General features: G+C 49.4%; 1 protein-coding gene across 1 annotated transcript in view; it reads right to left on the reverse strand.

Moving 5' to 3' along the window:
• PITPNM3 (PITPNM family member 3) overlaps positions 1 to 27,786 on the reverse strand; it is a 92,866-nt gene that overhangs the window by 606 nt on the left and 64,474 nt on the right. The window contains exons 5-20 of the mRNA XM_049782172.1: positions 20,272 to 20,348; positions 19,724 to 19,959; positions 17,521 to 17,710; positions 17,103 to 17,225; positions 16,520 to 16,710; positions 14,269 to 14,441; positions 12,964 to 13,134; positions 11,744 to 11,938; positions 11,168 to 11,316; positions 9,491 to 9,607; positions 8,759 to 8,875; positions 8,331 to 8,479; positions 7,761 to 7,910; positions 4,937 to 5,120; positions 2,120 to 2,248; positions 16 to 649 (exon numbers count right to left, since the gene is read on the reverse strand). Of these exons, the coding sequence (XP_049638129.1) occupies positions 347 to 649; positions 2,120 to 2,248; positions 4,937 to 5,120; positions 7,761 to 7,910; positions 8,331 to 8,479; positions 8,759 to 8,875; positions 9,491 to 9,607; positions 11,168 to 11,316; positions 11,744 to 11,938; positions 12,964 to 13,134; positions 14,269 to 14,441; positions 16,520 to 16,710; positions 17,103 to 17,225; positions 17,521 to 17,710; positions 19,724 to 19,959; positions 20,272 to 20,348 (2,654 nt within the window). The 3' untranslated portion in view covers positions 16 to 346. The remainder of the gene's footprint in view (positions 1 to 15; positions 650 to 2,119; positions 2,249 to 4,936; positions 5,121 to 7,760; positions 7,911 to 8,330; positions 8,480 to 8,758; positions 8,876 to 9,490; positions 9,608 to 11,167; positions 11,317 to 11,743; positions 11,939 to 12,963; positions 13,135 to 14,268; positions 14,442 to 16,519; positions 16,711 to 17,102; positions 17,226 to 17,520; positions 17,711 to 19,723; positions 19,960 to 20,271; positions 20,349 to 27,786) is intronic.

Genomic DNA, 27,786 nt, shown 5'->3' on the forward strand with positions numbered 1-27,786 from the left:
TCTCATTTGGCATACCCATGTCCTGGGGGCATCTCCGAGTGGTTCTGCCAAAGAGGGCAGCCGCTTGACAGTGCCAAGGGAACTCGAAACATGGGCAGCTGGATGCCCGGGCTCCAGCGCCCACAGGCCTTGTACAGCAATCACAAACACTGTCCTGACTGGAGCTGGCGGTGGCAAGCCTGGGGGGAGGCAGCAGCAGCTGCACCAAGACCCCTGATTTCACCCTCTCACAACCCAGGGCCAGACAGAGTCCCTCCCTATTCTGGTAGGACACTGCTGACAGACACGGGGAAGAAGCAGGAAGAGGCCTGCGTGGGGAAGGTGGCCCCCTGCTCTTTGTACAGCCTCAGGGCACCGACTCAAACTTGGGGGGTCCACGCGCCCAGCTGAGCACAGGCAGGGGCCTCTCATGGTCCTTGTCGGACTCGGGCTGGCTCTGAGCCCGCTCGGGCTTCGGATTGGCAGGCGGGTCGGGCTGCTGCACCGACATGGTCCTGCGTAGATGGTTCCGCTTGCGCAGGAACTCCGGCTGTGCGTGCAGGCCGAAGCTACCCTTGCGCAGGATCAGGCGCGAGTTGTTCTTCTTGGGGCGCGCACGGTGGCTGGCCTCCAGTACGGCCAGGTGTGCAGCATAGCCCTCGCTCAGGAACTGCGGAGGGGAGGAGTCAATCAGTCCCTGCACATCCAATTCACCATCCCCGGACTCCCTATCAGGATTCCCAGCTTCATAAGGAACCTTCAACGCTTCGCCTCCCCAGCCCCACTCTGACCCTCTGGGCTTCTTCAACAGCCTAGTTCTTAATGAGATGGAGCATCCATCGTGTCACCTTCACTAAAACCCTCAATGTTGGCCTCCAGCCTCTGCCCCATGGCATGGGCTTTGTTCATTTTCTAGTCCTCAGCCCTGACCTCTGTGCCAGTCCCTCCTGGCACTTGCCTCTAGAAGTGTGGTGACTGGATGCCTGGGAGCCAGATTCCTGAGCCCTGACCATCAAGGAATCAGCATTTAAACATCATACCAGTTGACAGTGTGTACGCTAGCCTGAGAAGTCTCCCATGTCGACCCCCGATAGTACTGACATCTCAGACCCTCCCTTGCTGGGTCACACATACTTCACATGCAACATGCCACCAAGGGAAACACTGCCTTCTCCCCAGCGCTGTCTTCTCAAGCCAGCTGTTCAGTCCCACTTAGGGCCCATCCTACTAGTCCGGTGGCCAGCACAGCTTTCCCCTTCCCTTAACCCAACACATATCACAGGTTCAGTCCCAAATTCACTCTACCCCGCCTTAGAAAGACCCCACGGTCTTCCACCTGTGCCTTTTCCAAAGCTGGCATACATTTGTTCTCCCACTTTCTACAACTGATCCATCCAGTGTCCTGCCTGCAACCTTGGGACTGCTGTGAATCAGTCCAGACTCAGAAGACCATGTCCCAATTTGGCAAGACACACAGACTCTAGGATTCACTGCTAGCCCCTTTCCCACTCAATCAGCTGAGTCTCCCACAGCTCATTCTTTTGCTGCTGCTTCTGTTGCAAATGTTTTTCCAACCTCAGACACTTCCGGGGGACATTCCTTAAATGCCCCTAACCTATTAAATTTAGCCCACCTGCTCTGAGACCTTATGCTTCTCTAGTCTCAAACTCATGAGATGGGTTCTGGGCACACAGCATTGTTGTTTGTCATTGTTTCCACCTCTCCTACATGGATGTACTGATGTAAATGACAGGGTATAAAATTCTCCTGGAAATCTCCCCTCACCCAACAGTTTGACTCAAGGTTATATTTGCTTGTAGAATGGATGGATGAGTGAATGGATGATAAATAGTTGAGTTAATAGATAAATGATGAATAGTTGGATAGATTGATGATAGGAAGATGGATGAATGATGAATAGTTGGATAAATGGATGGATGGATAGATGGATGTCACTGGCTAGATGGTGGCTGGGTGGGTGGATGGATAGTAAATGGTTAGGTGGATGGTATATGTGTGGAGAGATGAGAAAATGAAAGATTAAGTGACTGAGTAAAGGAATGCATCACCTCCTCCCACAAGAAACCTGTTTTCCCTCTCCCTCAATGTCTTCCCAACTCCCTACCCAATCTCTACCCACCTGGCACTGGGTTTGGTACTTCTTGGTGGGCCGGCCCACAATGAAGATTTGGGAGGGTGGCAGGCCCAGCACACTGTAGACAGAGATGTCCTTCGTGGAACCATAAGCTGCACTGATTTTGATGAAGCACTGAAAGACAAGCACATTGAACTCAGCTCCTCTCTCTGTCCCACTTGGCTCATTGTGGTCTCCCAGAGTTCTGTAGTATCCACCTCCAGTTCCCGCCCCATCCTCACATACCACTTGTTCAAACTTGAATCCTGGAAAACTTCCACCACCCACCTTTCTGTTTCTATGTCTTGGCTGCCAAAAATTGCTGGGAAACACAGGCCATACAAGTCTTGTCCTGCCTCATTATTCTGACAGTCAAAATGCCTTTTCCCATTATTATGGAGCCACACCCAGTTTGGGATGGAGAGAAGTAGGACAACTCCAGTGATGTCTGCTTAGCCCAGTGGCCTGGCAATTCAGATTGGGCCTACTAATCTGTGTACCTGAAGCCACCAGGGTGACATGTGCTGACTGAGTAGAGGAACATGTACATGTGGCACTCCTCAGTATATCACATGGTAGGCATATGATCTACCACTTGAACTACATTCACTGTCCCTTTAACCTCTATCTTCCCACCCTTCAAGCCCTGTAGTGACTCTGTCAATTTAGCTCCCAATTTCTCCTATTTGGTCCCCTATCTCCCCTATTTTTTTCCTTGCCCCTCTTGAGTGGCCCCATCTCCTCCAGCACCTGTGATCCTACAGGTGGAAGTGAACCCACTTCACATAAAGCCCCTCCAAACTGACACCCAACTGTCCTACTCCTCTGTCTCCAGAGTGACCTTTCTCACCAAAGCCATCAATGTTCATACACCATCTCTCAGGAACTTCTCACTCTCCTATACCTCCTCCCTGATCCCTGGAATCTGCCTCACCCTCTGGCTCTCTCTTCCAAAGATTCCTCCTTCTGTTCTCACTTCTTGCCTCACTCTTGGGACTTCCCTGGGCTTCTTATATATCTATGGAGGTGAGTTAGACATATCTTGGAGTGCTCCTCACTCTCTAGCCAACTCTGAGTCCTGAGATAGTTCTACCTTCTGATCCTCACACCTGTCCTTGCCCTTCTCTATATATACCTGGCCAATACCTGGATTTTGGTATTCCTGACTCTTCTGTTTGGACAGAGGCCTCTAACTAACTACTCTCTTATTGGTGCAACTACCAATCAAATTGAATGTTGCCACTCTAATAAGATCCATTCTCATTCTCTTTCCTTCACTAAGCTCTTCTGTGACTCCCCAATTCTGCAGGAGAGAGTTCATGTTCTGGGCCCGGTTTCCAAGGATTTTAATGCTTTCCAACCTTGGGGACCTCAGCTACCATGAGACCTGTATTTGAACCCTGACAACTCTGAAACAATCCCAAGCTCTTCCCTACCTTTGAGTGTCACTGCTTCTCTGATCCTCTGTAAAACCCATATTCACACTTCAACACTCAGCTCAAAAGTTGCCTCCTCTCCAGCCTCCCCAGACAAAGCCAGGTGCTTTCACCTCAGTTTTCCAGGAGGACCTGTCCTGCTCTCATGCCTATAAGCCTCAAGTCTCTCTGCCTCTACACCAGGGTTTGGTGGATAGTTTGTAAAAAAAAACCAGATAGTAAATATGTCAGGCTTTGTGCTCTTTCACGACTATTCAGTGGTTCCACTATGCTTCAAAACAGAAAGGTAGCCAGAAACAAAGGGTATGGCCATGATCCCGTGAAGCTGTGTTTACAGACACTATAATTAAGTCTCATAGAACTTTCACATCAAGAAATAGGCTTCTTCTCTTGATTCACCGCATAACTTAAAAGTATAAAACTACCTTTAACTGGCAGGTCATATCAAAGCCTGTTGGCCCTGGGGCTGTGGTTTGTGAATGCTAGTTCTCCATCAAAGGATCTCAAAATCCTGTTTCCAAAACTCTAGTAAACATCAGAAGCACCTGGTGGGCTTCTTAGAACACAGGTTGCTGGACCCTGTTTCAGAATTGTTGACTCAGTAGTTCTGAGTTAGGGGCTAGAGAATGTACAACTGTTGTTGTTGTTGTTGGCTTTTTTGTTTTGTTTCACTGGGCCACATCCAGCAATGCTCAGGGGTTACTCCTGGCTCTGCACTGGGGAATTACTCCTGGTAGTGCTCGGGACCTTATGAGATGCTGAGGACCAAACTCAGTAGACCACATACAAGGCAACACATACCCTACCTGCTGTTCTATCACTCCAACTTCAAAAATGTATATTTTCAGGGCTGGAGCAATAGTACAAGGGGTAGGGCATTTGCTTTGCAAATAGCTGCCCCTGGTTTGATCCCCAGAATCCCAGCACTAATTTCTGAGTACAAAGCATGGAGTAACCCCTGAGTGCCACAAGATGTGGCCCAAAACCCAAAAACAAAATGATAAATATATGTTTGTAATGATCTGCCTTCCTCATGAGATCAGGGACTAAGGGTGGTGGACAGAGGGAGGCAGTGGCGCATATCCTGAGGAAGCAAATTTATCCTACACCAAGGCAACAGCCACTCAAATGTTTGTTGAATGAATAGCCAGAGGTATACAGTAGAGTTGAGATGTAGAATTGGGAGAAAAAAGGACAAACATCTTGGGCTGAGGTAATAGGCAGGTGCCATGAGGATAATATCCACCTTGCAAGCTCTAGGATCCCTGTGCCTGCCATGTTGCAAATGAATGATCTTACACAGGGGGCAGCAGAGCTGAGTTAAGGGGATGAGCCTTCTCCAAGGACTGAGGGAGAAGTTCCTGGAGTCTTGCCCACGGACACTCACCTCCTGCACGAGGTTGCGGAGAAAGATGGCCTTCTGCCTCAGCGGGTCATGAACCAGCCCATCAGAGAAGAAGATCATGCCCTGGGGGAAGTTGTGCTGGGACAGCCATGATACCACTCGCTGCTTCTGCATGTCTGGTCGCCCCGTGATGTATAGGATCATGTAGCCCAGATCCTGCCAGTGCCTTCGAGAAAGCAGTGGGGTTCAGTCCAGCCCCAGTTCAGCCTCCCCCCCACCTGTTCATAAACTGGAGGCTGTTCAAATAGCATTAAGTAGGAGTGACGCTATCCCTAACTTCACTATTGGTTGGTTGAGTCCCGTGTATGCTGGTCATCTCTCCAGGATGCTCTCAGGCACCACAGGTTCAAAATCAAGCTGAGCTCCCTCTTTTGTTGCTGCTCACGACCCCTACTTGGATACTACTATCATCACAGAAGTTTCTGGAACTTTTTTTGTGACCCCTTCTGGTCCTGTCCCCACCACCACTTTCTTTTTCCAGTTTATGACCAACCTAGTTTCCAGGCAGATAGGATCTTGGCTCCACCCCCTTCTTCTACCTCATTCTCATTCCCCTCCATTCATGAGATTAATGAAGCTGCAATATGCCTGGCATGTTGGGTCCAGGACTCCATGCTCTGCCTAGAGCATCCCTTCTAGCTGCACAAAGCTGCTTTGTCGCCTTAGACAGCAACACTTTTAAACAGTACTTTCTCCTTAGTTCCCGCCATCTCCTTATGTTCTATTTGAGGGGCTTTTGAGGCCCCTTTCTGGGAAGCCTCTCTGTGTTCCCACATATAGTGGGAGTTGCTCTTAAGCCATGCATAGGGAGTCCTGGTCCCAAGAGATCTATGTCCCAGGCCTGTTTGAGGGCTTTGAGGGCACTAACCACCAGTTGGCTACCTTAGTTCATTCTCTCTGAGCCTGGAAGATTAGTGAAGCATTTTGGAAAATTTTATAGCAATGAATGGGCCCAGTGTTTACCATCATAAACTCTGGTTAGTTGGTTAGTTCTGAACTAGGAACCACTGATCTGTGTTTCTATAAAGCTGATACTCCGCCAGCTCTAGAGAGCACCACAAAGACCCCAGGATTCCATGTGAGAGGTAAGGAAGGCTGATGTTCCCCAGAAAGGAAGACCCTTCCCTGCCTATGGTCTGGAGAGGATGTTACCAAAGGAATTAATGCTCTGCCTTGCAATAGGCTGACTTATTATTGTGGAGATCAAGACCTGCTTGAGCATCTGTTTCTACAAAGCTGGTAGGCACATTGAGTCTGTAGACCCCTGTAGAAACCCTGATCTAGTTAAGTTTCCACAAAGAGTGAAGGAGGCAAGGCAGACCCCAGAGCCAGCCCTGAGAATTCCCAGAACCAAGAGTCAGTACCATTTGGGAGTACTGATACCTTTCACATCCCGGGTTACAGTTTCTAAAACCTAGAACTGGTTTTGCCCACTGTCCTGTGATTTCTCCATCTGAAACAGTGCCTACATGAAGCCTGGCCTAGAGTTAGCCTCAAAGTGTGAAGGGAGAAAGTCCATAGGCAGAGAAGTGAGGGTGGAGGCAGGGAAGAATTTTCTATTGATAAATCCCTTTGCAGTCCTCTTAGCAGTAAAATAATACTGGGCTGCTGTTTCCTAACCTGCTGAAGTCCCAAATCCAGCTGCTCACTTGTCTCACCCATTCCTCATAGGAGAACGTATGTTCTGCTCTAGTCAGGCTCACAAACCCTAAACCTCCTTCTTAGCCTGTCAAGGTCAGTTTGCATTATCTTCTTTTTGCCTCTCTGTATTTGCTAATCTTTGAACAAAGTCATGCACTGCTCATTTAGAATGTACTTGTCCTTCAAGGACTCACTAAAATGCCCCCTCTCCCAGAAAGCCTGCCATGCTTTTGCTCGCTAATCTAACAATTCCTTCTCTATATATTACTGATCTCCAACAATGTCCCTCAATGAACCACTTGTCCTAGACTTCAAAGCTTCATGTGATTCCCATTTTCTTGAATCTGGGCTGATCTAGCAGTGAAAGATATGTAGAAAGGGCATGATTCCCAAAAAGGACAATAAGAAATCTGGAAGCTCCCACCTGCATTTCTGGGAGCAGAGAAAGTCACCAAGTATGAAATACAACTCAGTGGAGTCCACCAGGTCATGTGGCGTGGCCGTGTAAACTCCCAGGCAAGGCACAAGAGATCTGAGTCTGAGATTAGAAGCCACTTGAGCAGTCAATCCAGGGGATGGACCCTTTGATCACTCCAGCTACCTGCTGACTGCAACTGATGGGGAGACTCAGAATCCAAACAATTCAAAATGGAAAGTCATAAATTATTATTTGAAGCCATTTGTCAAAAAAGCAAACATAGGGCTGGCACGGTGGCGCTAGAGGTAAGATCTGCCTTGCCAGCGCTAGCCTAGGACGGACCAAGGTTCGATCCCCCGGCGTCCCATATGGTCCCCCAAGCCAGGAGCGACTTCTGAGCGCATAGCCAGGAGTAACCCCTGAGCATTACTGGGTGTGGCCCAAAAACAAGAAAAACAAAGCAAAACAAAAAAAAGCAAACATATTTATTTATCCCTGCTAAAGGGGTGTGGGGGGGGGAAGAATGGTGACTTAGTGACTCTGAGTCCCCGCAGAGTGCTTAGTGTGGAAATGGGACTGGAGAAGGATGAGGGCTGGAAAAGATGGGGGTTCTCTTGGACCCTCAGCAAGTTCCTATTGGAGGGGAACTCAATATTTTCAGGGGAAACCAGTGGAGCTCTATACAATAGAAAATCAAAGGTCCTTCTGCCCCAGGACAGCAAACTCTTACAGGGAGGTTGTACTCACCTGACAACATCTACCGCCCCTGGCCGGACCTTGGGGTCACTCCCCATGATGGACACGCTGGCTGCGAAGGAGCCATCAATGCTGAATACCACGCACTCCGTACCCCGAGGCAGCACTGTGAGGTAGCTCATGGCCCAGGTCTGGTCACCCCTGAAAAGTACTGTTTGTGTTAAGCTATGCCCTTTGGCAGGTATAATCTGAAGTCAGAGGTGAGATGCATCTAGGGTTAGAACTAAATTTGGGGAAGGTTCTGAGTATATGGGTAGTGTCTCCTCCTCAACTCTTCCCACTCCATGCAGAGGGGATGGTCCCAAGAGACATCTTGGAGGACCTCATCTACTTCAAGGCTCTGGTTTCTGTCCAGGACAGAAACAGGCTCTGGACAGGTTTTCCCTATATATTTTGTTTTAATTTGGTTTTGAGGCTATACTCCACAATATTCAGAGAGAACTCCTGGCAGGCTTGGGCGACCATCTGGGGTGCCAGGGATTGAACCCAGTTCAGCAACTAGCAAGACAAGCACCCTATCTGCCACTGCACCCTCTCCGGTCTAAGACTGTTCCATCTTACCTAACGACCATCTTCACAGGGTAGACGCCAACACCCAAGCGCCGAGGCCTTGGAACACTGTAGGTGACCCGGCCACTGTTGTTGGTGATCTCTGTGTCAAGGTGCACCCAACGGCCTGAGGATGGCTCTGCCATCACCAGGATATCCACCTGTGGTGGTAAAAGGGCCAGGGGCTCACTGAAGCCTGAGGAGCTGCCCACTTGGCTTGGCACCTCATTCACAGAGCTCTCTACCAGAACAGCAGACTGTGTGACATGTTTCCTCTCTCCTTGCACACACACTGGCTTCCCAATCCTCCTTGGATATCCCCAAGCTCATAACTGCTGTTGTGCTCCCCATCCCAATCTGCCCTGCTTCATAAGCCACACTCAGGGGGCCCTCCCAAGGTGGTCCATCCCAGGACTGGGGGCTGCCAGGGACCCAAGTACCTTTTCTCCAGTCAGAGCCACCATGTCAAGGGGCCCATACATGAATCGCCCCACCAGGACCTGGGGCCCGTCTTCAGCAGCAATTACATCGTTGGCCCGATGGTTAGCAGTGACATTCTGGAAGTACAGGAACCAGGTCACCCTCAGCAGCTAGGTGTGGCCTTGCTTAGTCATTCCATTGGGCTTAGAATTCCATGTACAAGATTTGTCTCTGGGAGGCACTGCTCCCCAGATATAGATTTGGTCCTGAGCTGACATCCAACCCTTGCCTAGGAAACCTTTCCTGCATAATTACCTGCTGTGCCTCTAGTGCAAACAGGCTGGATCTGCAGGGGGACATCTTCATTCTCAGGGACCTCCCCCTGTCACAGCAACTACCACCCAGGTCATATCCAACTAGAGCTCCACTGAACTTGAGTCTGGTTCCCATTCACAGCTATGAGCCACTTCTAGAAGATGTTGGTGTCTGCTCATCATCCTCAGTGTCTGGGCTCTGGCTGCTGGTGCTTGGTGGACTCAGGCTAGCAGATTCAACTCTTCCCTCTCACAGAATACCTAACCACCACCCCTGTTACTACTCTAGGAGCCTCACAGAGAAGGAACGTCAACATGTTTGAGCACTAAGTTTTAGGAGCAAAACCAAGCCCTCAGCTGTCAATATGAATCTCCCAGTCACAGGGGCACCTCACCTTGACCACCCTCATATAGGAATTCAGCCTGTCATGCACGTACCCGCAGCTTGACCTGAGTCCTCTTGCGAAGCCACTTCTCTCGGGGGTTGGCAGGATTCAGTGCTGCAGGATCCAAGCCTGCGCTCTCCTTGATGTTCACACTCTCATAACGCATCACCTGAGTAGCAGCAGGGCAGGGCCGTGGGCCTCTCATTGTCACCTTCCCTCCCAGGCTGTCAGGATCTCTAACTCTGGCCAGTAGAGCCCTCCCTGTGTCTCCCCAACTAAAACCTCTAATTCTAGAGGCTGGCAGCTGACCCTCCCGCCTACCTGTCCTGACAGCTGGTTCCTCAGTCTCCCACCCACTCATCTCTGCAGCAGCCTCTACCCATAACCTGTATGCCCAAAGCTAGCTGTGGCCTGCAGGGGACCTTTCTCTGTTGATGCCACGCGAGGCTTCCCACTCAGTTCTGTATTCTCATTCAGTCCTTCTCCACAGGGCCATTCTCCCTATGACTCAAATGCACTGAGACAATACCATCTTTATTTAGGTTTTTTTTTAATTTTTGACTCAGGGATCAAAATATGGGATGCTAGGGCTGGCCGGGCACAAAACAAGCACTTTATTCTCTATACTATCTCTTCATTTCTCTGCATTCTCTTCATTCCTCATATTTGTTTCCCTTCAAGTCTGCCTCTACCCTTCTGCCTGATCCAGCCCAGCTGTTCCCAGGGGCCCCACTGCCTGTGCTTCCCATAGTCCCTGACTCTCCTGTTGCCCACCTCAGAGGTCCTTTCCAGCTGCCCTCGCTAGGTTACTCTGCTTTGATCTGGGGATTCCCACTATGTGTTCTCAGACCCTTACCTCCTTGCATCCTTACCCTTACATGCCATCCAAGATCTGAGATACCTTCCTGTTATTAATCCTGGCAACTTCCTTTCAATTTGATTTTATTTAACTCCTAATATATGTACATTTCTCAGATCCAGAACCTGGCTTCCCTCAGCAAAAAGCTACTATCCCTGGCCCCAGGAATTGGCAGTTGCATATAACTCGGGTAGAAAGTAGAGGCCACGACATAGCATGTCGTGTCACAATGCAAATCCCATGCCCGGCCCTCAGCCCTCAAGTTGCCATCTTAACACTGGCCCTTCTATTTGCCTCATAATGGTCTTAAGCCTCTAAACACAGTTTAGGGCCAGGGAGATAAAAAAAAAAGTGTCTAGGGTGCTTGCCATGCTCAAGTTCTCTTTCATATGGTCCTCTGAGACCCACTCAAGAGTCAGGAGTAGGCGCTGAGCATTCAGGGTATGGCCCCTGGCCAAAATAAATGAACACAATTAATTGGTGTCTCTCTCTGCTCATCTACTGCAATTGCTTCTCCTCACACCCAGTTTAAAATCACTCCTGACCTTGGCCTGAGAGGCTGTACTTGACCCAGTCTCCAACCTCCCTTGCCAGGCTCTCCTGTAACCATTGGCCTTCACTCCACTTCACAAGGGAGAAGGCACTTAGGTCTTCAGTATCCAGGCAGAAGCATGCCTGAAGTCTCCTTGGTGGTTCCTATTTAATTTGCTAGAAAGTCCTATGCTGTTATCCAGAAGCCAGTGTTTCCCTTACTCCCACTGTCTGATCATGTCCCCCCTACTTGGGAGCAAGACTCAGTGTGGCCTCCAGGGTGGGTCTCTCCTGCAGATGTAGAAGGAAGCAGGACTGGGCTGGAAAGGGGGGCAGTACCTGTCTCAGGATGAAGGCCACCACGTCTGTGGACTCCCAGTAGCTGGCATGGAAGAGGTGGGGCAGGGCCACAGTGGGGAAGGCTGTGAGTACGTCGGGGCAGTACAGAGCATAGTCGATGCGCTTGGTGCCCCACCACTTGGCTGTGACTGCAAGTGTGAGAGGAATGTAAGTATGTCATGGTCTGTCTGGCACCTTAACCAGAGAGTGGCATGAAACCCTGGCATAGACTGGCCTCGGGGAGCTTACAAATCTGGATCCAGAGCAGCCAGCTCACAATGATGTCTGGAAACTGTGTTACTACCCCTAAAGCTGGCCACCAAGAAGCCCCTCATCTAGGTCACACTGTGAACTGGCTACAAGAAAGGCAGGAAAGCTCAACAGGAGCTGCCATGGAGCCTGGAAGTTGGGCCTGGGCTCAGTCTAGGCCTCAGAGGTCATGGCTGAGTCCAGGTCAGTGATAAGGACCTCCCTGTCCAGGATCAGAAGTCAGTTTATCTCAACCTCCTTCCCCCTTCCCCAGCAGAAGGTTCCCATTCCTGGAGTCCAGGCAGGGCCCAGGAGTCCCCTACTCACTGCGGGAGGCGCCCACAGGGGCCAGGCTGTCAGAGGACTCAGAGCTGTCACTGTGGAAGCTGCCCTGGCTCAGCCTTCGTCCCAGGTGCTGTGACCTCGGGGCCTGAGGGGGTGAGGCAGGGGCGTCCAGAAGAGGGGGGCTGCCACGGGCACTGCCCTCCAGGAATAGGGCACTATGGGTGTGCAGGGCATCCGCTGGGGGGCAAATCCACAGTCAGGGCCAAGCAGGACATCCCAAGAGCTTCCCCTGTGAGTGAGCCTCCTTAGCCCTGGCCTGCTCCCCCACTCCTATCCTGACCCAACAGAATAGTTGGCATTGCCTCTGAGAAATTTTCCCTCAAAGCACTGGCAGAGATCCTGGGATGACCCGTAACCACAAACTCCTCTATTAGATTCATCCCCTGAGCCTTGAAGTGTTGAGGAGTGGCTGACACAAGTGGGGAGTCTCACTAGGGAGTTAAGGATCCTGAGGATGGGGAGGCTTGTGAGACCCGGTGATATATGTGAGGATGGGAAAGGGAGACTTTAGAGTCCCTTGCCTGGAAGCTCCTGACAAGGCAAAACCATGAAAATTATTTCCATTGAAACAGTAAGGGTGAGAGGGTCTGGATTTTAATTCTGAAGGACCCAAACATATAGCACCCCAAAATCCAGTTCAAACCTCTGAACAGGCTCAGCCTAAACTCCAACAAGGCACGAGTCAAACTCTGACAGTCTACCACAGGCCTCCCCTAAGTTACCTCAGCCCATGCCGGGACCACCTCACTTGAGCCCCCAGACCACCAACCCTTCTCCAAACCAATCTGCCCTGGCACCACTATTTCATCCCCCCAGATGATCTCTGAACCCTTCTAGTTCTCTTCCCACCCAAATGCTTTGGCAAAAGTTTCCTTGTCTGTGAAGCACAGCCAAGAACTCCTGCCATAAATACATGCATATCCCCCCAAAGTCCAGGACTAATATTCAGCATGAATCCCTGCCCAGACCTGCAGGCAGGACTGCTGGCTGGGGCACCACATAGAAGCACACAGTTAGGTCCAGAACTTGAGCCACAATGAGTTTCTGAGCCAGTATTCGTGCAGGCAAGCTCCTCTCCAGACACATGTCTGCCCTTCCTCTTCCTGGAATGCTTAGACACTTCTTAGTGTCTTACTGATGTGACCCATCAGTAACCCTGCACAGGGCACAGGATCAGAAAGGGGCTCAGCCCAGGAGCCTACCGAGCAGAAGGGACTCTCCATCACCCAGTGGGAACCTCTGGTATCGGGGCACGCTGACAGGCGGCACCAGGTGAAATTGGGGTTCCAGCAGTGGCTCCAGCCTGGAGGCAGAGGGGTCTGCACAGTGGAAGAAGCTGTACACCTGGCTGCAGGCAGGACGCACCTGGAAAGCTGGGATGAGGGAGCACATGGGAAAAGCCTTCAGTGGTACTAAACCCCTCGGCACTAGAAGGTTCCCTTAAGCACAATTCTCACAAGTTAGCTCCACAGGTGTGATTCCCCCACTTCATGCTGGCCCCAGAATCTATGGCATTGTGAGACCTTTCCAATCTGTCCCCCATAGCACTGCTCTCATGGGGACATAGTCAGTGCTTACTAGGCCAGCTGCTTTCTTTTTGTCCTTCTTAAATCATCCCTTTAGCTGCTGGAAGATACTCCATACATTAGTCCAGCTGGTCAGATTCCGTTCAATTCTCCCACCTAATTGCTACATGGTCTATGAAGTCAACTCCTGGTCTTTTTTGAGCCATGACAGTTGTCCTCTCTGCTGTTCCCACTCAGTTCCCAGGAAAACCACAGAGCCCTCAGCCCACCTATCAACCACCAGTAGGGGTCTCCACTGAGCTCTGCTTCATCATCCTGGGTCTCCCCTGTCCCTGCTGATCAGGAGCTGGGCTACTGAGAGCCCAGGGTTCCTTACAGACATGACAGGTGGTCAGTCATAGGGTTCGGCTGCCCCCTTCATCCAAAGTCCCTTCCTTTTCATCTCTTCATACCATGGGGGTTCATAATGTTTGGTACAAAAGATTTTGAGAAGTCCGAATCTGTTGGTCTCTGGATGCCTCCAGCCTCTTAAACCCTCAAAAGCATTGCTAACCTGGGATTAGTACACACTACCTTGGTGTGTGTGTTAGACAGGACATGGACATAGGCAGCAAATATCACATGGGCTGAGGCACTGAACTAGGCCACTTAGGGCAGTGCGGTAAGACATACCTGATGCTAGGGTGTGCCAGGGCACCAGGGAAAGAGGACGTGGGCAGTTTCAAGCAGCTCTTGACTTCTATTTCCCCAGGACAGGACAACTAAACAACTAGACTGGCCAGAAGCATATGACAGTGACAGCACCATCCCACTGGAAAAACTGTCCTTGCCCATTTGGAGAAACTATCACCTGACTCAGCTCCCCTCCCTTTTTTCCCCCTCTGCTTTTCTGCAAAATCCAGCCCTTCTCTCCCCAGTGTGAAGCCCTGACCAGTCCTAGCACTGCAAAGATCTCTAGCTTCCAGCTTGCACTATACCCACCATCTAGCCCAGGTAGCACCGTCCTTCGCATGGCCAGGACCAGGCCCAGGGGTGAGCCGAAGAGGAAGAAGTCAGACACATCAAAGTCAAGGCGGCCCAGGCTGACCTCTGGGAGTTGGGGCCCACCTGCAGCAGGGGATTCCACCTCATCCTTCAGCACACTTGAGTGGATGCTACAGGAGGAGGAAGATACAGAAGGCAGTTTAGGGGAAGAGCAGCCAGAAGTCTGAGGCTGTCTCGGACAGATATGGGGCATATCTGCCAGATGCCATCCACCTGAGCTAGCAATATCCCATCCTTGCACTAGCTTCCAGTATGGCTATCTCATGGTCAATATATAGATGGCCAGCTTTTATTGTAAAGAGCCAAATGGTAAATAATTCAGATTATGTTAGTAGCCAGCACAGCTACTAAACCCTATTATTACAGCAAGAAAGTGACAGCTTGAATCAATGCCCATGCCCATGCCCATGACTTGTTCACTGAAAGAGGCTGAGTCTGAAAACAACCTCATGCGCCAAAGAGACAGCATAGCAGTAAGGCATTTTGCTTTGCCTGTGGTTGACCCAGAACGGACCCGGGTTCAATTCCCAGCATCCTACATAGTCCCCCAAAACTGCCAGGAGCAATTTCTGAGCACAGAGCCAGGAGTAACCTGAGTGCTGCCAGGTGTAGCCCTCCCACCAAAAAAAAAAAAAAATGAAAACAACCCTGTGTCCTCCATGTGGGCAGGCCTGACCCTGCCCTGTGACATGGCCCCTTGTCAGCCCTTCCTTATAGCCAAGGGAGCCCAGTCTGGCAGACTCTAGAACTGCTGGTAGAAGTATTCTGTTAGAATGAGGCTCTCCTGGAAACTGCTACAGGAGACCTGCAGTGAACAGCTTTGACTTCCCACCCTCTTAGCCCCCATCCCTTCCTAGGCTGGGTACCTGCTGCTCAAGTCCATTATTTTGTCACAGACCCAGAGCAGGCAACTGAGGGCACGCAGGCAAACTGGGGATCTCCCTGACCTTCAAAGGACATTTAAGCATGGCTTAGAGCAATAGAACAATCCATGAATGAAATGCAAACTCAATGAATATTAAGGTTAAAGAAGAAAGGGAATTCTAGAAATAATTGGCAAATATAGGCATGGCCTTCTTCCTCTCCCCCTCTCTGGAGCAAGGGTCCAAGGGACCAAGGATCTGAGGATTTGGAGATGACATCAGCATGCAGCCAACCCCTTTGCTGAGCAACTTGGTGAAAACCACAGTGCCTCTGCTCAACAATACAGATTTCCTAAACACATGCCAACTACTTAATTGTCGAAGAGACAGCCATCTGTGCCTTCACCAGAGGGGAAAGCCAGCTGGATTGGACCATCGACCCAAAGCCTCCAGCTTCCTGTCACTCCAATTTAAGGCTTTCTTAAAGGATGCTTCAAGGATGAACCATAAATGTTTACCTTCAACCTTAGAACCCTGACATGAAAGAGTTGTTTTTCTAAAAAAATAATCATTTGGTGGTAGGGAGTGGAATATGTGGTTAAATTAAAGCCTGAGATTTAAATATTCAGTGTCTTTGACCTAATACTTCCTCCTCCAATATTCCATTGAAACAAAATAAGCTCCTATATACTTCATTGTTTATGCACAGAGATATTTACTCAATGGCTACTTAACTGAGAGGAACTGGGAAAAGTCCATTACTGGGATTAAGTCAGATATCTATTCATTTAATGAAATATTATTAAGATTATGTGCCAAGTTTATGGCACCTGATACAGTCATCTGAGCACCCTGCCAGTAGTGATCCAAGCACAGGGCCAGAAGTCAACCCTGAGCACTTCTGGGTGTACCCCACCCTTATGAAACAAAAAATTTGTGACAAGCATTTTTAATTGTGTGAAGAGTAATCATAATAAAACCTTTGTTTGTTTGTTTGTTTTTAGGAAAAGCTATGTGATGTACACTTTAAAAAGTATACTAAAAACAAAAATGCCAGCAAGTGTTAATTACCAGAACTTCTAGGTACTGAAATGATACAAACACCAGAGGGACTTCACAATCTTTACTGTAGAGCAGGGACCAAGTGCAGCCCCCCCCACCCCCCGAGCTGGTGGTGGCCTTGGTCACAGCATTTCAGCACTTCTGGGTAGGTCGCTGGAGAAGAGACTGGACATGCAGAGGTCAAGGTCTCCTGCCTTGCCCAGAACTAAGGTTTGACTCCTTTGAACACTTGGCTAGAAGGAAGCAAGGCTGGGGCCAGGTACCTCGAGAGGAAGGCATGGTGCTGGGTGATGGCATCGCAGTCATAGGTGGAAGAGGCGCTCTGTTTCCGTGGTAACGGCCTCTTGGGCTCTTCGTCCTCCAACACGCTGGAGCTGGAGACGTCAATGCTGCTTTTGCTGAGACGCTTGGTGCCAGCCAGGCTGCAGTCCTCCTCCGCCAGAATTTGCATGTCCTTTGGGGCCAAGCAGAGGACAAGAAGGAACTGTGACTCTAGGGACTGGGGGGCGCTACCCTTTCCCAACTGGGCACATGGGATGTTCAGGGCAACACTGTCCAAAGGGATGTGAAAGCCATAGTAAGACTGAAGCTCTGGATTGTCTTTAGCACCCCTGAGACTCTGCCAGCCATTAAAACTATAGTCACTAAATCAGTTTGCTCTGTGCCTCAGTTTCTTCACCTGTTATAACGAGGCTTTGCTGCTCTTGTAGGTCCATAAAAAAATGCTTTGTCATCTATGTCCCCCTCCCCTCAATACACCATCCCCCTGAGAAGTTCTGCTTCCTTGGGGTGAAGTACAGGAAGGCCCAAGGCCAACCTCCTCCCTTTCCCAACACTGGGGCTCACTTGGGTGCTGCTGATGCTCCCCTTCCGGCTGCTGCTGCAGGGGCTCTCCCCTGGCCCCCCAGCACTGTAGCAGATGGCATCAAAGGCCAGGAGGCCCCCCACGCAGTCTCCAATGAGGCACACCTGGAAAAAGGTAGAGAGATGGTAGGTGTGAGCTGGGAGAATAAAGGGGGCTCAGAGAACCCTAGCTTGGGAACAGGGTCCAGGGTCACACTTGGGCAGGGCATTATCATGAGCTCATGACCAGAACTTGCGGCATTAGCCCTAACTGTCCTCTTTGCAGTGAGAAAGAACACAAAGATGTTACAGCCTCCTTGGGTATAGGTACAATCCACAGTCTGGTGTGACCCCTGCCCCCCATTTCCCAGCATCAATATGCATAGGGGCCCTGGGGACAGGCACGAGCCAGCTGTCCTACCTGCCCACTGAAGCCAATCCCATCAGGGGACTTGAGGAACTCTGCGTAGACCTGGTTTGCTCGTTCAATGACAGTGGCCACGGCATCCTGGTACTGCGGGGAGGAGATTGCCAGCAGCGGCAGGGCGGCCAGGGGCACGTGGTCCTGGCTGCTGTTCAGACAGCCCTCGTCATGACTGTAAGGGTTTAGGCTGCAGACAGGGGCCAAGTCAGGCTGCTAGGCTCAGGCTGGTGGGCGAGTTTAGACTGAGGAGCAGGCAGAGGGGTGCATGCAGGCCCTAAGCCATGCCCTGGGCAGGGGGATATCTTCAGGAAAATATAGGCAAGAGTCAAAAAAGAGACTAAACACAGCAGGGGCACAGGGGGAATAAAGGGGGGGGGGGGTCAGGGAGGCAGCCTATGCTGACTCTTCCATTTTCCTGCTACAACTGAGGTCTCTTTCAAGAGAAATGCTCACATGTGTGATGCCTAAGTTGCCCTCATTGTGAAGGAAGTCTGGTATGGATAGGGCTAGGGCCTAGGCTATCATCATGGCCAATTTCCAGAGTAGGTGGCGTCTGATCTAGGCCTCCAAGAGTTAGATTTGTGGGGAGCTGAGGATGAAGGAGAGGGCCTGCCAGAAGGAGACCTTGCTGAAGGACCATGCTAGGTGTGGGCTTTTGGCAGGAGGTTCCAGAGCTTTCATAAGTTTTACAGCAAGTTCTGTGATCTCAGAAAGGGCTGAGAGCTTCCCAGCAGGGTCTTAGCCCCTGAATCTTCACTTCCCTGTCTCCCAGAAGGAAGCACCTCCCTCTCCAGCCTGTTCAGGTCCGTGGGAGACTAGATCCCCAGCATCTGGTAGCCCCTATCCTCCCCATCCTGCCTCTGAACCAGAGGCCGAAAACCGTACTAGCCAAGTGGGAGAGAAACTGCACACACAACCCTGAGCTGCTCTCAGTCTGCCCAGTATCCCACTAGGGATAAGGAAGAAGCAGACAGGTGGTTGAGACCAGCAGAATGCAGGCCCAAGGCAGTGACTATCATTCCTCATCTGCAGAGAACACAGATTAGAGGAAACAAGCTCAATGGCAGGGGGAGGCTTTAATGAGCTGAGAAAGTTTCCTCCCAGCTGTGTTTAGGTGTTGATGGATGGGCCTGGCAAGGAGCAGCCTTGGAAAAGTATGTGCTTCTTTCAAGTGGCTGCATCTTCTATAGGCAAGGAAGAAACCTGGGTGGAGGCCACTTCTGGGGCTCAGAAGAGCTGGGGACAATGAAAAAGGGGTTCTGAGAAGGATTTAGAAGGAACATTAAGATACCCCTGTCCCACTGTTGGGGCTACCTATACTACTTATTCCTATATTGATGCAGAGAAGCATATATATCGATCAGTGGCAAAGGTGCATATTCAGGGGATTCCCTACAAGATTCAGACATCTCATGGATGGGGCCTAAGCTACTTCTTTGTGGTTTAATAAGCATCACTCAAGGGGCCTGAGCCATTCCCAAGTTGAGGAACTACTAATTTAATCGTCTTTCTCCCTCAACCCTGATGGAGAACCTACTTAGTCTCTGTGTACTCTGTGCACCGTAGCGCAAGGCTTACACACACCTGCGCAGAATTCTCACAGAAGCCATAGGACATTATTAGGACCATAATCAACCCCATTTTATAGGTGAGGAAACAAGCCAGGGGAGTTAAGCAACTTTCCCCAGGCCCAAACCAGGATTCAAACTGAGGACCACTTACATCACCCTGTTGAGCTACTCTGGAAACACTCAAAAGTCACCTCCTCCGAGAAGTCTTCACTGGCCCTCTGCAGATCCTTGATGCCCAGGGCCTCCTGTTAGAGCACAGGGACCTACTCTACTCTGTAAGGCTCCAGACAAGAACCCAGGTTGATCTCCTGGCTCCACTGACAGGTAATTGTGAAGAAGTTGCTTAACATTCCAGCTTCCTTCTCTGGGCCTCTCCATCCCAATGCCGGCTGGGCACAGGAAGTGGGTCTTACCTTACTGCTGTGGACCCTAGCCCAGGAAGACTTGACCACCATGTTCATGGCCTGGATGCTCATGGACCACCTCCCACCAGAGATGCCTGGAGCCCCAGAGAAGCCCTGGCAGATACCACTTGCACACCAGCCACTCCAACCAGCAGGACAATATCTCTGCATCATACTCTGACCCCTCTCAACCCAACAGCCCCAAAACAGTAGAAAGAGACTCACTTAGAGATGAGAGAGAAAGCCTCTGAGCAGATGGCAGGGCAGGGCACGAACTTGATGAGGATGTGGCCCAGGGCGGCAGGGAAGTGGGCTCGCAAGACTTTCTCCAGCACTGAGCCAAAGGTGTGGATGTCAGCCGCTTTGCAGGAGGGGTCCCCCGAGCCCGTGTCCAGGACACTGCCCCCGTGCAGCACCATCAGGAGCACGTGTGTCTTGCAAGAGCGCTGGGGACAGCCTTCCTGGGAGGGAAGTGAGTGGGAACAGAGACAGCAGCAGGCTGATGGGGTGGAGGACATCAGAGTCCCATGTGCACTCAGGGGTTCCAACTCCGGAAGCTCTCTCCTCCCCATAATGAAGTCTCCTGGGCAGAGCACTCTGACCCTCTATGTCGCAGTTGGAAGGTTTCCCAGAGGCTTTCATCAAAGGGGAGCCCAAAGGTAAGAGGAGGACAGGGAGCTGCCCAGACACAACACATGAAGAGCTGGATGAAAACTAGTAGCCTAATGACTGGCATCAGGCTCATCCAGGAAATCTCCAGAAACCTGGCCCACCTCATTTTCTTCATGGATCTCTATGCTTCCCTGGGCTGGGAACTTCTGTCTTCTCAGTGAAACCCGGTACAGTTCTCCTGCAGAGAAAATGGCATCCTTAGCATCTGCAGGCTCCACAGTGATGTTTCTACTCCAGGTGAAACAGAGTAGGAACTTCCAAACCAGCATCTGGCATATCTGACAGCCTTACTGTCCAACCTCCCCCTCCTGACACTTCTGTCTTGCACACACCTCAAACCTGTTTAACCTACACAAAGGAAGATCAGTAGGATGAGGCATCATGGACTGTCCCTTTATTTTTTTTTTTAGGAAGGAGGTCCCTAGAACAGAACTATCCTTTTTTTTTTTTTTTCTTCCAAGAGCAATAGCAACAGAATGAGTGCTGGGGGATGATTCCTACTTCCATTATGAAAGGAAATTTGGACCAAGCTTTTCTCTATAATCAACCTCAGTTGCTGAGTAAACTACCTTTTACTGACCTGAAACCAGTGCAAAGTTTTGCCTTAGGGGACTACAGTCTAGGGGGAAGAAGGCCCTTACTATGGGGTCACTCTTGGAAGTCAGTCTCTAACAGAGATTTCCTTCTCAGCTGTATGGGCTCAGTTTTTCCTTCAGGAAAAGTTTACCTTTTGGCATCATCCCTCCCTGATCTCATCCCTCGAACCCAGAATCAGCAAAGTACAGCCAGTCATGAACCAAATCTGTGGTGGTAGAGCAAAGCTGGAGAAAAGTCTACTGTCGCTGATCCAGCACCTGCATTCCTGAAGATCACTGCTCTAGACTCCCAGGCCAGAGATGCTCCCAAGAATGCCCACCAGGCTAAGGAATGCTTCCCTCCATCAACCAGCCCATCCCCAGGCTACTTCCTATACATGACTAATCCCTCATTTGCTTCAATGACAGGAAGTTCATTCCCTCTAAAAGTGTGTGGTTCCAAAGTCCTGGCTCTTCACTTCTTCACAGTCCACCCCCATTTCCTGCCTCCACAATGCAGAGACTGGGGGTAAGCCCTGAATAGGTGAGTTGCCATCTCCTGGACACATTGAGCTTCCAGGGAGCATCTGTAACAAATTCACAGGAGCTTCTTCAGCAGGAAGCACGTTTCTGACAGGCTGTCCTCACCAACCTACCCAGTCAAAGGTAACTGCTTTGGGAGCTTACAGCTGTTTCGAGAAAATAATTCTTGCAGAGAACAGACAGGAAATCGTTCCCTACTTGATGGAAGGCCTGGAATTGGAGGTGGAGGAGAAAAATCTCTTCTGAGCCTGCTAGTGCTCCCATCCCTGGCTTCTTTCCACATTCTCTCATCCTTCCCTGTGCTTGTTAGAAGAGACTGGATCTGACCTCAGCACTAGCACAGTTCCATCCTACTGAACAACTAACATGTTTTCCACATCAGATGCCCTATCTGTAGCATCTCACCAATATCATAATTACCCTCAGAGTTTTAAGCCTCTTTTTATTGGCCCTACCTTATAGATGAGCAAACAGATTGAAACATCCTAACTCATTTGCCCCAGCCACACAGCTAACCAGCTAAGAATCCCCCTCTCAAGAGAAAATCATGTTTGATCAACTGCTTTTGCTTTAGATGCCAAAGTCCCTCAGTGAGGTAGACATGGGCAACCCTATTCTGCATCAGAAAAGAAAAAACACATTCATAAGTAGCACCTCAAATGCTCATAACCAGGAGCCAGAAACATGGATCAATGCACTGAGAGTATGCTCTGCGCATAGGCGTTCGAGGTTCAATCCCCAAGCACTATAAGAAAAGAAAAGAAGAAGGGGAAGAGAAGGAGGAGGAGGAGGAGGAGGAGGAAGAAGAAGAAGAAGAAGAAGAAGAAGAAGAAGAAGAAGAAGAAGAAGAAGAAGAAGAAGAAGAGGAAGAGGAAGAATAGAAGAAGAGGAGGAGGAGGAAGAGAAAGAGGAAGAAGGAGGAGGAGGGAAGGAAGGAAGAAACAGATAAAGATAGAAAGAAAACAGAGAAAGAAAGAAAGAAAGAAAGAAAGAAAGAAAGAAAGAAAGAAAGAAAGAAAGAAAGAAAGAAAGAAAGAAAGAAAGAAAGAAAGAAAGAGAGAGAGAGAGAGAAGGAGGGAGGGAGGAAGAGAGGAAGAGAGGAAGGAAGGGAAGAAGGAAGATGGGAGGATGATGGGAGGACAGGAGGGAGGTAGAAAGGGAGGGAAGGGACCATAGGCAGGCAGACTGTGAGGAACCTGAGCTGAGAACCCAGATGTAGATTCTGAGAAATTGGGGCTAGGGCTGGGATGAAGCTGGATAAGACCCGGACTTCAAAGGCAAATTGCCTGGGTTCCAATCTTGGCTTTTACCAGTTGTATGGCTTTACCCAAAATATGGAGATATTAAAGCAGGACTTCTCACACTTTTCTCAAACTTTTCCACTCATGACCCTTTTTGCCTGAAATATCTTTAGGTGATCTGGGTGTGTAGGTATATAGAAATAGGTCAACAAAGAAAACATTTACTGATAATAAATCATAGAGAAATGTACTTGAAAATGACCTTCACATTTACTCCTGCAACCCCATAGAGCAGGGGTCTCAAACTTGCAGCCCATGGGGCCTGGCGGTGGCGCTGGAGGTAAGGTGCCTGCCTTGCCTGCGCTAGCCTAGGACGGACCGCGGTTCAATCCCCCGGCGTCCCATATGGTCCCCCAAGAAGCCAGGAGCAACTTCTGAGCGCATAGCCAGGAGTAACCCCTGAGCATCACAGGGTGTGGCCCAAAAACCAAAAAAAAAAAAAAAAAAAAAAAACTTGCAGCCCTCAGTACATTTTGTGGCCCTGCACTAGAGGCATCTTTTTTTGTTTTGTTTTGTTTTGTTTTGTTTTAGTTGTTTGGGTCACACACCCCAATGTTCAAGGCTTACTACTGACTTTGCACTCAAGGATCACCCCGACTTTGCCTCCTGCAGCCCCCAGGTAAATTGAGTTTGAGATCCCTGACATAGAGGCTCATAACCAACTGTTTGAGATGCTAGGTCTTGAGCTGGAGAGAGAGCACAGTGGGTAGAGTATTTGCCTTGCCCAAGCTTTGATCTCTGGCATTTCACATGGTCCCCTGAGTACTTCCAGGAGTAATTCCTAAGTATAGAGCTGAGTAACCCCTGAGCATTGCTGAGTATGGTGTAAAAACAAAAGGAAAAAAAGAAGCTCGGTCTTTAAGTAGCAATGAGGAGAAACAAGGTTTTTTGTTTTGTTTTTGGCATTTGGGCCATATCTGGTGCTGCTTGGGGCTGAGTCCTCTTTGTGCTTAGGGATCACTTCTGGTGGGGCTCAAGGGTGTTGGGGATCAGATTTGGGTGGGCTGTATATAAGGCAAGTGCCCTCCCTGCTATATTAGGCTAGGATTAATAACCCAGTATATATCAATAAGTGTTAGCTACTATCATCATCATCATCATCCTCACCTTATCCAGGGTGCATAGAGGCTCACCATGCAGTGCCCACAACCAAAATGGTTAGAGGTAACCAGACACCACTGTCTCCACACAATTCTGCCTTGACTTTAGCCCCTCGCTAGATCTGATTGGCTCCTGGCTGCTGTGCTGGGTGCCTGCTTGCAGCATGATCTCAGGGTTAAGTGTAGTGATTACCACAAGTTACCATAGCAAGGCTATAAATAAGTCCTGGGAAGACATGAGGGTCCTGCTGTCAGTCAGGCATCCAGCCCTCCCTCTGGGAGATGAGGGCTGCAGGCACCTTCACTGATTGCTAAGAGGAACATCTACTTCCTTGACCTGCCTGTAGCAGCTCCCCTGGGGTTCATGCCCTATTCTGGGTATGGAATTAGTGGGCAGGTGGGCATTGTGGTGGCCAATGACATCAAGGCCTAACTGGGGGGTAGGACAAAATATTTCCAACATCCCCTACTCCCACTTTCCTCAGCTCAGAAAGTCTCTCACTTCCTTCTGTTCTGGGATCAATGCCCTGCAGTATGCCCCCACACCAAACCTGCTTCTCTGGGAGAGGATAAGGGAGACCTTCACCAGCCAGACCTAGAGTCCAATGCCCTGCAAGTGAATGGACAGGCCCAGTGGCCCCTTACAGAAAAAAAGTCTGGTCTAACTGAGATTTCTGTCAACATGCAGTATCCCCCACCTCCTCTTGAACCTTGCTCTCAATGACTGCTCAACTCCAAACCACATACTCCTACCACAACCAGGGAGGCCTCCGTTCTGACTCCTCCACACCCCCTAACTCGCCACTCCTCCACAACTTTGCTCAAGCTGAGCCCATATACCCTTTGCAAAAGGACCAAACTCCTGCCTGGTCCCCACACACTGATTGGTGTATCTGTCCTCACTTTCCTCGGAAGAGGCATTTCTCCCCAAGGGCCTGGCTCCCTGCTAGGGACATACTTTTCTACTTCCCTTCACACTATGTGCCCCTAAAAATCAGGAGCCTAGTCTGGGGAACATGTGTAGCAAATGAAGACCCTGTGGACACACACCTATGAACCACCTCTCTGTTATTAAAGGCCCAGGAGACATGGTGTTTAGGGAAGCGCATTTACTGGGAAGCCTATTTTATAAATTCCCCAGGGCAATTGCACTCAGAGGCTGTTCTAGAATAGCTAGACCTGAGCTGATGGCTCCATCTCCAGCAGCTTCCCCAGAGCGTATGAAGACAAGAGCTTCCATACCAGGGGCCTCAGGACTTCAGTTATTTACAAAGCCTGCTCATGGCTGGCGGCTGGGCCTATTCAGAGGCTGAGTCCCTGAGGGCTCAGACACGGCTAAGCTCACAGCAGATTTTGTGACAATGTTTTGTCACAATGTTTTGTAACCAGGACCAGGATCCGCCCTGCACAACAGGGTCTTTTCATCCATAAAAATGAAGGTTATTCTGGCTTGATCACAGCCTTCATCCATGGAGAGGCATGAATCATCCTTCATCCTTCTAATTACCAATGTGCCACAGTGCTCCTGAGACAAAAGACAAGCTGGTTACCCATGCAATCAGTACCCTAAGTAATGTGTCACCTGGCCTGGTCCAAGCTTACAAATGTCTCCATTCTTGTCAACAGCCACTGGGAACCACAAGAGATGCTGGTAGTGCCCCAGGGCTGAAACTAACCACTCAATTTCCCTCTCATCTTAGCCTCTTGCTGTTGCTGCCATTTCAGGTGGGCTCCTCTGGAGTTAACTGAGAAAAACTGGACCCCAGCTGGAGGTCACTGGACACAAACTGAGAGGCAGTTATCAAAGCACCACTGCTCTGTTACACCTGAAAGTGCACAGCTCGGGGCTGGAGAGATAGCATGGAGGTAGTGCATTTGCCTTGCATGCAGAAGGACGCTGGTTCGAATCCCAGCATCCCATATGGTCCCCCGAGCCAGCCAGGAGCGATTTCTGAGCATAGAGCCAGGAGTAACCCCTGAGTGCTGCCGGGTGTGACTCAAAAACAAACAAACAAACAAACAAAAAGTGCACAGCTGGCTTGAATTCACACCTTCTGGAGAGGATCCAGTGGTATTGCTTTCTCGTTCCTACAGGGATGGAAGATAGTATAACTGGAAAAGCCATGAAGAACCAGAAATTCTCTCAACAGTTCTCAAGCCTCACACTATGACGCTGACCTCCAGGAACGCCCATATGAAGAATACAAGCTATGGAGAATCCCAGGGTGGGGAGTGGACAGCCCTGTCAGGGGGTACCTTGGCATCTTCTCCACCCCTTGCAAGATGGAAGATTGGAACAATTCCCATGTAAGAACCAGGCAATAGAAGACTGCCTAAGTTCAAGCATGAGGAAGGGGCACCCTGTGTTTATCCAGCCCTTCCCTGCTTTGAGGTGATACTCTAGGAACCTGCACGGGGACTGGTGAGCTCTTCTGAGACCAGGGAAAGGAAGAGGATCAGGAGTCTGGTTGCAGTTGATAAATTTGACTTTTCAGAGGGGCCTCTTTCAACTAGAACCAAGCATGGACCCAATACTCAAGCAAGTACCAGTGAAAATTAACTCACAAGAGCCTCAGAGAAGAAGCCATGACTCTGGGATTCAATTTATGGCAATAAATTGCACTAGTCCTCTCTCCTGCTGCCAACTGACATCACTGTGCTAGGCATTTTCCAGAGGGCCAAAGGCATACATAAAGGAAGGAGGCACACAGAGAAACAAACCACAGTGGGTAGCCCCAAGAGGTCTCCACCCACTAGTGCATACCCTGTCCAGGAGCAGATGCCACTGGTTATCCTGGGTAAAAAAAAGAATCGATCCTTGTCTAGAAGTTTTAGAACTTCTGAAAAACAGTGAAATCATGAGTCTGAAGATAAAGCACAGTAGGGAAAATGCTTGATTTGCATGTTATCCAATAAGGATTCAATTCCCAAGAACTTCCAGGAGTGATCTCTGAACAGAGATAGGAGTAAGTCTTGAATGCAACTAACTATGCCCTCACCCAATTAAAAAAAAAAAAAAGACACTCAGGTTTGATCCCTGGCATTGTATATAGTCTCCCACAAGGAATGATCTCTAAGGTGATACCTCAAAACCAAACCAAAACAAACAAAAACTAGAAAACCAGCTCACTCCTGGCTATGTACTCAAGGGTCACTTCTGGTGGGCCTGGGCAATCACATGGGGTGCTGATAACTGAACTCTGGCTGGCCATTTATAAATCAAGCATCTTGCCCACTCTACTCCAGCCCCTTTAAACACTTTACTTTTAGTCTTTGGGCCACATAGCTCAGAGAAAATTATGCAGTGCTAGGATTTAAGTTGGGGTCAGTTGTGTGCATAGCAATCCTAACTCCTGTACTACCTATCCATTTATAAGAACACTCTTTAAAGTAAAATTATGAGGAGGTCAGAGGGATAGTACAGAGGGTAGAGAGTTTGCCTTGAATGCAACCCACCATAAGGTTCAATCCCTTATATTTTATAATTATATATAATTATATAAAATTATGAGGAGGTCAGAGGGATAGTACAGAGGGTAGAGAGTTTGCCTTGAATGCAACCCACCATAAGGTTCAATCCCTTATATTTTATATAATTCCATGAGCCCACCAGGAAGTGATAGTTGAATACAGAGCTAAGAGTAAGACCTGACACTGGTGAAGGGGAGTGTTCTGTTTATGACTGAAACCCAACTACAATCATGCTTATAATCATGGTAAAGATTTTACTAAAAAAAAAAAAAAAAAGAGTAAGACCTGAATACACTGCCAGGTATGGTCCCAAAACAAAACAAAACAAAAATAAAAAGGAAAACCAAAGAATGGGGGCAGAACAATAGTACAGCAGGTAGTGCATTTAATTTGTGTGCAGTCAACCCAGGTTCAATACCCAGGACTCCTTATGGTCCCCTGAACCTGCCAGGAAGTGATCACTGGGCCCAGAACCAGGGCTTGAGTACCACTAGATGTGCTCTCCCAAGAAAAGTTATGAATGTATCTCTTGGATAGACAAATAAGCAAATGTCATATTTATAAGAATATTTTGTCACAGCTCTATACTTTACTAGTACTATAAACAAAGCAAAGCAGTGTTATCT

Source organism: Suncus etruscus, chromosome 1 (genome assembly GCF_024139225.1).
Source record: "Suncus etruscus isolate mSunEtr1 chromosome 1, mSunEtr1.pri.cur, whole genome shotgun sequence".
Taxonomy (NCBI): domain Eukaryota; kingdom Metazoa; phylum Chordata; class Mammalia; order Eulipotyphla; family Soricidae; genus Suncus; species Suncus etruscus.